Source organism: Penaeus chinensis, chromosome 27 (genome assembly GCF_019202785.1).
Source record: "Penaeus chinensis breed Huanghai No. 1 chromosome 27, ASM1920278v2, whole genome shotgun sequence".
NCBI lineage: Eukaryota > Metazoa > Arthropoda > Malacostraca > Decapoda > Penaeidae > Penaeus > Penaeus chinensis.
This window is the reverse complement of record NC_061845.1, coordinates 28540963-28550962: the sequence shown is the minus strand read 5'-3', so window position 1 is coordinate 28550962 and position 10000 is coordinate 28540963. Positions and strand designations below refer to the sequence as shown.

Below are 10000 nucleotides of genomic sequence, written 5' to 3'. Positions count from 1 at the left end.
TTTTATTTTTTGATTAGATTTTTGTTTACTGATTTACAGGTAATTGTCATTAACTTCCAAGGGTGCAGAATATTAACATTATTAATGATTTATTTATTCCTTATGTTTAGGAAAATTTAGTGGAGACAGGTAGTATTTTATTACAAGAATTTAATAAGTAGGCAACATTACAATACTAGACTAATTGATCAGCAGGAGATTGTATGTGCAACTTGGAGTGTAATATCTGTGATGCAATATTTCATCTGTAGAATTTTTCAGGTAAGTTTATAACTTGAGAATAATAAACTGCTTGGTGAGTTTATGTATAATCCATATGTGGTACATAATGTAGATCGCTCTGCAGACAAGAGGTTATAACTAACATTAGTTTTTGTTGTTGTTGGTTTTATCAGTAAAGCAAAGTATTTTATTCCCTTAATGCAGCCTCTTTGGAATCGAGAATTTTTTGCCAACAACACCACCAGGGTAAGGTCCTTTGCGACTTTTTAAACATGAAGTTTTGACTTATTTTATGATAGTATTTGTTTTTGTTATTTGGTCTGTATTTTGTATTTTATGTTGGCATATATTATAATGCAGAGGTTGAAGTACTGTGTGATGAGAGTGTAGTTTTGAGTGAAGTATTGCTTATTTTGACATGTGAATAGTATGACAGTGATTAAAGTACAAAAGATTTGAAATGTCAGTAGGTCTATAGACTTACTCTGGGTATTCTTCCTCATTTTAATTACTATATCAAATGTGTGTGCATGTATGAGAGAGAGAGGGACAGGCAGACAGACAGGCAGACAGACAGACAGACAGACAGACAGACAGACAGACAGACAGACAGACAGACAGACAGACAGACAGACACTGATAAACAGACAGACAAATAGATAAACAGACAGGCAGACAGAGAGAGACAGAAATAGAGACAGACAGAGACGGACAGAGACGGAAATAGAGACGGACAGAGATGGAAATAGAGACGGACAGAGATGGAAATAGAGACGGACAGAGATGGAAATAGAGACAGACACGGAGAGAGAGGCAGACACAGAAAGAAGAAAAAGAGAGAGAAAGAGGTTCAGAGAAGAAGGGTAAAATCATGAGATCAAGTTTGAAATCAGGAGAAGAATGAGATTGGAATCAGTAGAAATTGGGGAAAAAAGGGGGGGAAATGAATGACGGATTTAGAAAAAGAGAAAGAGTGAAAAGAGAGCAAGAATGAGCATGAGAAAAAGAGAGACAAAAACAGGACACAGAGTGTTGTCTGTGTTGTGCTTGCATGTGTATGTGTAATTTTAGACTTTCTGTTCTATGTAATATTTGGATATTTCCTTAGTATCACACACACACACACACACACACACACACACACACACACACACACACACACACACACACACACACACACACACACACACACACACACACACACACACACATATTATACATATATACATATATACATATATACATATATACATATATACATATATACATATATACATACATATATATATATATATATATATATATATATATATATATATATACAAAAACACACACACACACACACACACACACACACACACACACACACACACACACACACACACACACACACACACACACACACACACACACACACACACACACACACATATATATGTGTGTGTGTGTTTATAAATATATATTTATTTTTATTTATTTATTTATTTACATACATACACACATACATCTAAGTGTATATACACATAAGTTGTAATAAGTTCCTGCTGCTGGCAAGAAAGTATTTAGTGTTTAAATTTGCTTTGATGATTCTCTAGACATATTCATACATAGTTTGCATATAGTTACAAAGTATATTTTTAGCTTATAGAAATAGATTAAACAAGTAAAGATTATATTTGAATACATATTTATCAATGTATTTCAGCACGGTTGAAAATCATTTAAAGAGCTTCAACTTTTTTCTTCTTTCTTTTTTTTCTTATAGATCATATGTATTTTCAGCTGTTTTCTTTCTTGCCAAGAAAAATGTATGTATATTTTGTATATAGTAGTGCACATCAAATTGGTGTTCTTCATAGGAGATGGTGAATTTTCTAAATTATTAACTTAGGGAATTGTGGAATTACAGGCAGGGCTGCCCTCCAAAAACGAATCATGGGTTTACTTCGGAAGATTGAGAAGTGGACGCCTGGTTGCCTGCAGGTAATGAGAGTGTATTTGTGAACTGTTTTCCTCTTTTTCCCCTCTTTTAATATTCCTTTTCTTCTTTTTCTTCTTATCTCTTTTCTATAAATGGGAGCACATTCCATCTAGTTGAATAAAACATTGTTTTACTTTTCAAGAGCCAAGGCCAAGATTTAGATAGGCTTAGTGCATCTTGATCCACTAAGCAGTGTTTTAAGACCTGTACATTGATTGTTGAATTTAGTCAAAATTGCACCAATTATGTATATTAGACAGTGATGATATGCTACCTTTTGCAGGCTTGGGAGGACACTTTTATTAATTGGGAAAACTCCACAAAGATGTTAGTTTCTTATCCAAAAGCAAAACTAGAGGAGGGCCAAATATCAGACAGCTTCCACCGCACTGTGTATAGGAGGAGAGCTTCACACCAGAGTACAGAACATGAGCTTGAGGTAAGTTATACATTTTTTAAAATTCTGTTATACAATTTGTAGCAGGAGAGATATTCAACAAGCTTCTCATGGTTGAAAAGTGTAATTTATGAGGATATACTCTTTTAGCATCGTCACATGGGAAAATGGTAATTTTATATATATATATATATATATATATATATATATATATATATATATATATATATATATTTATTTATATATATATATATATATATATATATATATATATATATATATATATTTATATATATTTATATGTTCTGGTTCTTCTTATTATAAGATTTTTATTTTGTTTCTGTTGGAGTATCAGATAGTGTATGTATATATTTATACAGCTTATGATATAATTATTTTTTTTTTTTCCCATATTAGATACAGGACCAAGTAAATGAGTGGGCTAATATGACTGGGTTCCTCTGCGCTTTGGGCGGAGTGTGTTTGCTAGGGAAGTCCCCTTCGCGGCAGCAAGGTGTAAGCTCAAACCTCACTAGTGATGTAAGAAAACCAGCAGTTTTACCCAATACCAACCAGGATATGCTCTACTGTCCAGTCACACAGTAAGTAAACATGGTTAAAGAGATTACTCTAATGTTTGAATTTGATTATTATAGTTTGGGCCCTCATCTTTATTTTAATAGCTTTATGACATATTATGATTGGAATACCCAAATAATATTTTTAAAGTCTTTTACCTTTTCCCTATTGAAGGTTTGTTGGGCACCTCCTCAAGCTCTTAGTCTGTAACAATGAGAAGTTTGGAACCCAGATTCAGAAGCATGTGAAGGAGTTGGTTGGCCATGAGATGTCACCTTTGTTGTATCCAATTCTTTTTGACCAAATCAAGGTCATTGTGGATAAGTTCTTTGACCAACAAGGCCAGGTAAGAGTTTTTATGAACTATTGTAATAGAGAGAAATATTTTTCTCTTCAACTTCATGACTCTAGTAAGTGTAGGTAATAACTGTACCATTTGATTGTGAATAAATAACAAGTGATTACTGTATTTTAGTATTGCAGTTTGTGAGATCATTTACAAGATATAAGCAGTGATTCATTTTTTCTTTTCAGGTTATTGTAAGTGAACTAAACACTCAATTCATTGAACACATAATATTCATTATGAAGAATGTTTTGGAAAACAAGACCGATCATCCATCTGAGCATCTTGGTGTTACATCAATCGAACCTATGATGTTAGCTATTGTGAGGTGAGCACATTTTCAATGCCTCATGTGATTTATATTTATCTCGTTAATTTTACTTCATTCTTCTATTTCTTCTTCTTCTTCTTCTTCAAATAGGCAGATAGCATAACCAATGTCCATTGCAGTTACAACAAACCATATTTTGTTCCATAAATGATTCACTGTTTCTGCACAACAGATATGTCCGTCATCTAGACACCACAGTGCACACGTTGCACATCAAGACTAAACTGTGTCAGTTAGTGGAGGTGATGATGCAAAGGAGAGATGACCTGGCCTTCAGACAAGAGATGAAGTTCCGCAACAAGATGGTAGACTATCTGACAGATTGGGTCATGGGAAATTCTCACCAAATTGCTCCTCCAGGAACAATAGATGTTGCCACTGTTTCAAAGTGAGTTAGTTATATATTACATGTTCATGGTATTGATAATGAACAAGTAACATTCTGCTCACATTGTATTTTTTTCATCTTTGGGAACTCCAGTTAAGTATTTGAAGTCTTTGTTTTGGGATAGTGATATTTATTCACATTCTGATTTCTTTTTCATTAGGTGGAGGGAATAATGTATGTATGTCTTAGTGGTGGGTCAGAAGTTGCTCTGGCAATAGATATTAGAATTATGAGAAGCATTATATAAAATATGAATAAACAGTGTCATTCTCCCATAGTACCATCTCTTTAAGTAAGAGAGTAAAGTATTAGTTGAACATTTGTATTGTAGTTATTAGGAATTAAGCTTTGCTAGCTACAGAAACTAAAAGCAACAATACTTAATGCAGTACCTTTCCTTGACAGCATGTACATGCAATATGATATCACGGGATGTTGTCGAGACCTTGATCAAGCATGCATGGAGGCAGTAGCTGCCCTCTTACGGGGGCTGCCACTCCAGCCAGAGGAAAGTGACCGTGGGGATCTGATGGAGGCAAAATCTCAGCTCTTTCTTAAATATTTTACCCTTTTCATGAACCTCTTGAATGACTGTATGGAAGCTCAGGAAGTGAGTAGTTTCTTTTTTATTAAAAAAAAAAAAAAAAAAAAATAGTATTGTGTTTTTGCTTTGATTATTGATATTATATTTTAAACTTATGCTGCATTGCTTCAAACATAGATGTAAATTTTTAGGATTATCATACATATCCTAAGATTTTACATTAATTTCCAAAAGGTCGAGAAGGATGTTGCACGGCAGCGGGTGCAGCCAGGTAAACTTTCAACACTGCGTAATGCAACTATCCAAGCTATGTCAAATCTGTTGTCAGCTAATATTGACTCTGGCCTGATGCATTCCATTGGACTAGGGTATCACAAAGATTTACAAACTCGAGCAGCATTCATTGAGGTATGTATGATTCTGGTGACTGTATGTGATGATGACCTTGGTATTTTCATTCTTCATGTGAACAATAAATATTGGAAATGGTCTTGAGATATTTTGAGAATTGTTTTTTATATATTGATATGTTTACTGATATCTCATAGTTCATATTATCTTTACCCCCCCCCCCCCCCTCCTGTTTTTAACTATTAATAGATTTGCAGATTGTGTTCTAACTTTCTGAAAATGTTCCTACAGGTGTTAACAAAGATTCTTCAGCAAGGCACAGAATTTGATACCCTAGCAGAGACTGTGCTTGCGGATCGGTACGAGCAGCTGGTGCAGTTAGTGACAATGATTGGAGACAAAGGAGAACTACCGATAGCTATGGCTCTGGCATCTGTTGTTGTTACGCCACAAATGGTAAGAATAGATCAGTGTATATATGTATGTATATATTCTTTGGGGGGGATGGGTATCTTTTTTGTTGTTTTGAATAGTTTTGCAGTTAAAATTTAATTTCCCCATTTTATTATGAAAAGAATGTAAAGTGTTTCTTATGGAAGTCTTCGGTTTAGACTGGCTGATTCCATTTTTATTTTCTTTGCAGGATGAGCTAGCACGTGTGTTTGTGACATTATTTGATGCCAAGCACTTGCTTTCCCCATTACTCTGGAATATGTTTTACAAGGAAGTTGAAGTATCTGACTGTATGCAGACTCTCTTTAGAGGCAACTCTCTTGGAAGCAAGATAATGGCATTTTGCTTCAAGGTTAGTGTATATGATTATATGGATTTGTTTACATAATTTTTTTAGTGATCAGTGATTGTTTATAAATCCTGACCTTGAGGTATATTTTGTTCATACAATTATGTATATCATGTACATAGGTTTAGTGATTTATCAGTACATAATTTTAAGAGTAAGGTTGGTGCTTGTACCATAACTGCAAATATTTTGAATAAGGTATGTAATTTACTGACTTCTATTCCCTAATGAGTACTGTATTTGAAAAGATTTTATATCATTACATCAGATCTTGCAAAGCAGTAGGTTGCAAATGTCCAGGAATTAAGGTGAATTAGGTTCTTCATCAGCGATACATTTTTTAATCTTGGTGTGAAGTATAATATAACTATATTTCTCTTTGTAGATCTATGGAGCATCTTATCTGCACAATCTCCTAGAACCCTTAATACGGCCGTTAATGGACGACGTTACCCATTCCTATGAAGTTGATACTGGAAGATTAGATCCATCAGAGAATGTAGAAGAGAATAGGAGAAACCTTATAGCACTTACACAGAAAGTCTTTGGTGCTATCATTTGCTCTTCAGACAAGTAAGTTGAAGATAAATTTGCAATTTTATTCTTTTAAGTTCCAGTGTATGACAACACAGTCACACATACACACATAGATGCATACACTATGATGTGTACACTTAGATGTATACACACACAGATGCACACATACTTAGTGGAAATGCTTGTACTTGCCCCATGTCTTTTGATTATGACATTATAGGTAATCTGTGTTGACATGATGTCATTATTATCATGTGCTTGCTGAATCAGGTATATTTTGAGTTCTTGTGATATGATTTATATGAGTTCTTGAGAGATATAAAGCATTGTTGAAAACTTGATAGCTTATATCTAATAGTGTTAAAGGAATTATCCCTTGTGGTAATAAAACAGTACAGATGGTATTTCACATCAATTAATGGATAGAAAGAAGTTTTTCCACGAAATGGTTCAGTATGTTATTCATTAATATACATCTTTTTTATACATATAGAGTATATTGTCAAAAAAAATTGATTTATCTGATGAATATCCCTAAGCCAGATATAGTATTTTTTTAAATACTAGCCAGTAGTATTTAGAATTATTTAAAGGAAATAAAGTGTGCTCTTTGGATTTTCCCAGAAATAGAAAAGGATATATAATTGTATTGAAATTGGTTTTACCTCTTTGTTTTATAAATATTTCCATCATCTAAAGTCATTTTTCATTTCCCAAAACAGCTTTCCACCTCAGCTACGAAGCATGTGTCACTGCCTATACCAAGTCTTAAGCAAAAGATTTCCTCAGTTCCCACAAAATAATATTGGTGCTGTGGGTACTGTAATATTCCTCAGATTTATAAATCCTGCTATTGGTAAGTAAAAGATCTGTAGATTTATACTATGTAGGCCCATATCAGTAGACATCTATATATATGTATGTATGTATATATAGGTAGATACATATATAGATAGATATATAAAAACATATATGTTTATATTGTTTGCATACACTTGTATGTGTTCTTCTTCATTAGTGTATTCTTAGTCTTTTAAATCATAAGTTAATTTTCCTTGTTGAATTACAGTATCCCCCTGTGAGACTGGCATCCTGGACAGTCAGCCATGCGGACAAGTGAAACGAGGGCTGATGCTTATGTCCAAGATCCTGCAGAACATTGCCAACCATGTAGAATTCAGCAAAGAGCAGCACATGCTCCCCTTCAACGACTTCCTGAGGCAGCACTTTGAAGGGGCAAGAAGGTTCTTCATCCAGATTGCTAGTGATTGCGAGAGTGTGGAACAGACCAGCCATAGCATCTCATTCATCAGTGATGCTAATGTGCATGCTCTTCATAGATTACTGTGGAATCATCAGGAAAAGATAGGTGTGTTGGAAATCAAAGATCTCTTGCATGTGTGTTACAGGATCAATCAGTACTTTTAGAGGCTGTAATAGTAAGGTGGAGAAATAAGCTTTTATATAAAGAGAGAAATAGATATAGATGTGTATAAATATAGAAAGATAGATAGACCTAGGCATTTTGTTTCATAGACTGAATATTTTTAAAATAGCATAATAAATACCAGACATTAATTTCTAAACCTTATTTTAGGGGAATATCTGTCGAGCAGTCGGGACCATAAAGCAGTTGGCAGAAGACCATTTGACAAAATGGCTACGTTGCTAGCATACTTGGGACCACCTGAGCACAAACCCATTGATTCTCAGTGAGTCCTGGAGATAAGCACAAAAATATATAATTTGCTTCATAAAATGATCATAGTATGGGTGTTGTGTATGTACTAATTGATCTTGCTTTAATTTGCACAGATGGAGTAGCATGGACATGACAAGCACAAAGTTTGAAGAGATTATGTCCAAGCACAACATGCATGAGAAAGACGAGTTCAAGTCCATTAAGACGCTAAACATTTTTTATCAAGCCGGAACATCTAAAGCTGGCAATCCTGTGTTTTACTACATTGCCAGAAGATACAAGTATGTTTTTTTATACAACTAGAATGGTAAGATGTACCTTATGATTAATAGAATATGTAACCAAGTAAATGAAAGAAATTGTTATTAATTCATTGTTTTTTGTCACTGTGTTTACTCTTCACAGAATTGGAGAGACGAATGGCGATCTTCTCATATACCATGTGATACTCACTCTCAAACCCATTTGCCGAAAGCCTTTTGAACTCGTTGTGGATTTCACTCACACTTGCGCAGATAATAGATTCAGGTAAGGCTGCATTTGATATTTGCATTTTCTTTGTGACCATTTTTACTTTCCACATTAATTTTCTTCCACCCTTCATCTTCATCTTCATTTTTTAATGTTTTCTCTAACTTATTTGTTTATTTATTTACTTTTTTTTTGTAGATTTGATTACCCTGCTTCATGCAATATAATGTACCAGATTCAAGGGAGAAGTTTTGCATAGCTTATGTTTCTCTGTAAATCTGTGGGAAATTTATCTTTTTCACATTGAGGAATATCTTCTCACAGAACGGAATTCCTGCAAAAGTGGTTTGTAGTGTTACCCGAGGTTGCATATGAGAATATCCATGCTGCCTATATCTACAATGCCAATTCCTGGGTGAGAGAGTACACAAAATATCATGACAGAATCTTGGCACCCTTAAAGGTAAGAAAATTGAATACACATTCCCCTTTCTATATAAAACTGAAGGGATTCAGAATAAGAATAAATAATAATATAATTTATTGGAATGCCATAAAATATACTGCACTAGTCAAAAGCAATATGATAACTTACAATTTTCTTAATCTGCTTATCATAAATATTGATATTATTATTTCGATTGATTATACATATCACCTTTCAAATGAAGAAAACACAATCCACATTTCTCACCTTGTATTGATATTATCTCATGCCTAGTCTCTCGTGCCTTTTCCTAAAGGGAATAGGGGAGCTGGGGCTTCTGCAGTTATGTGTACTCTATATACTCTTAATTCCTCACAGGGTCACAAGAAACTGATTTTCTTGGACGCACCAGCACGGTTAAATGACTACATTGAGCCTGACCAACAGAAACTACCAGGGGCAACTACTTCCTTAGATGAGGATCTCAAAGTCTTCAATAATGCACTCAAATTGTCTCATAAAGACACAAAAGTTGCAATTAAAGTAAGAATAGAATTTGATTTAGGGAATATAGTAATTATGTTTATTAGAGATATGGTGATGTTTTTTCATTAATATTATTATTATTTTATTATTATTATTATTATTATTATTATTATTATTATTATTATTATGGTTTAATCCCTGTTTTATTTTTATCTCTAATTTTATCCATTTATAATGGCTTGAGAATATGCATGATAACATAATTGTATAGGTCAGTATAGTACAGGGATAACATATGTATGTCCCAGGAATGAGAATACCATTGAATGTGGGAATTTACAACTTTGCCTTGATTACAGGTGGGTCCTTCAGCAATCCAGGTAACCTCAGCAGAGAAGACCAAAGTGTTGTCCCATTCTGTACTTCTCAATGATGT

The 10000-nt window shown here is 33.9% G+C and overlaps 1 protein-coding gene across 1 annotated transcript in view; it reads left to right on the top strand.

The window, feature by feature from the left end:
* The window catches only part of LOC125039360 (neurofibromin-like), an 88857-nt gene that overhangs the window by 37404 nt on the left and 41453 nt on the right, over window positions 1-10000 (top strand). The window contains exons 15-33 of the mRNA XM_047633200.1: window positions 2132-2205; window positions 2487-2642; window positions 3018-3202; window positions 3354-3525; window positions 3714-3853; window positions 4029-4244; window positions 4650-4854; window positions 5023-5196; window positions 5431-5595; window positions 5783-5944; window positions 6327-6514; window positions 7201-7334; window positions 7548-7847; window positions 8076-8190; window positions 8294-8461; window positions 8586-8708; window positions 8976-9114; window positions 9457-9621; window positions 9924-10000. The exon at window positions 9924-10000 is cut by the window's right edge and continues 25 nt beyond it. Of these exons, the coding sequence (XP_047489156.1) occupies window positions 2132-2205; window positions 2487-2642; window positions 3018-3202; window positions 3354-3525; window positions 3714-3853; window positions 4029-4244; window positions 4650-4854; window positions 5023-5196; window positions 5431-5595; window positions 5783-5944; window positions 6327-6514; window positions 7201-7334; window positions 7548-7847; window positions 8076-8190; window positions 8294-8461; window positions 8586-8708; window positions 8976-9114; window positions 9457-9621; window positions 9924-10000 (3058 nt within the window). The remainder of the gene's footprint in view (window positions 1-2131; window positions 2206-2486; window positions 2643-3017; window positions 3203-3353; window positions 3526-3713; window positions 3854-4028; window positions 4245-4649; window positions 4855-5022; window positions 5197-5430; window positions 5596-5782; window positions 5945-6326; window positions 6515-7200; window positions 7335-7547; window positions 7848-8075; window positions 8191-8293; window positions 8462-8585; window positions 8709-8975; window positions 9115-9456; window positions 9622-9923) is intronic.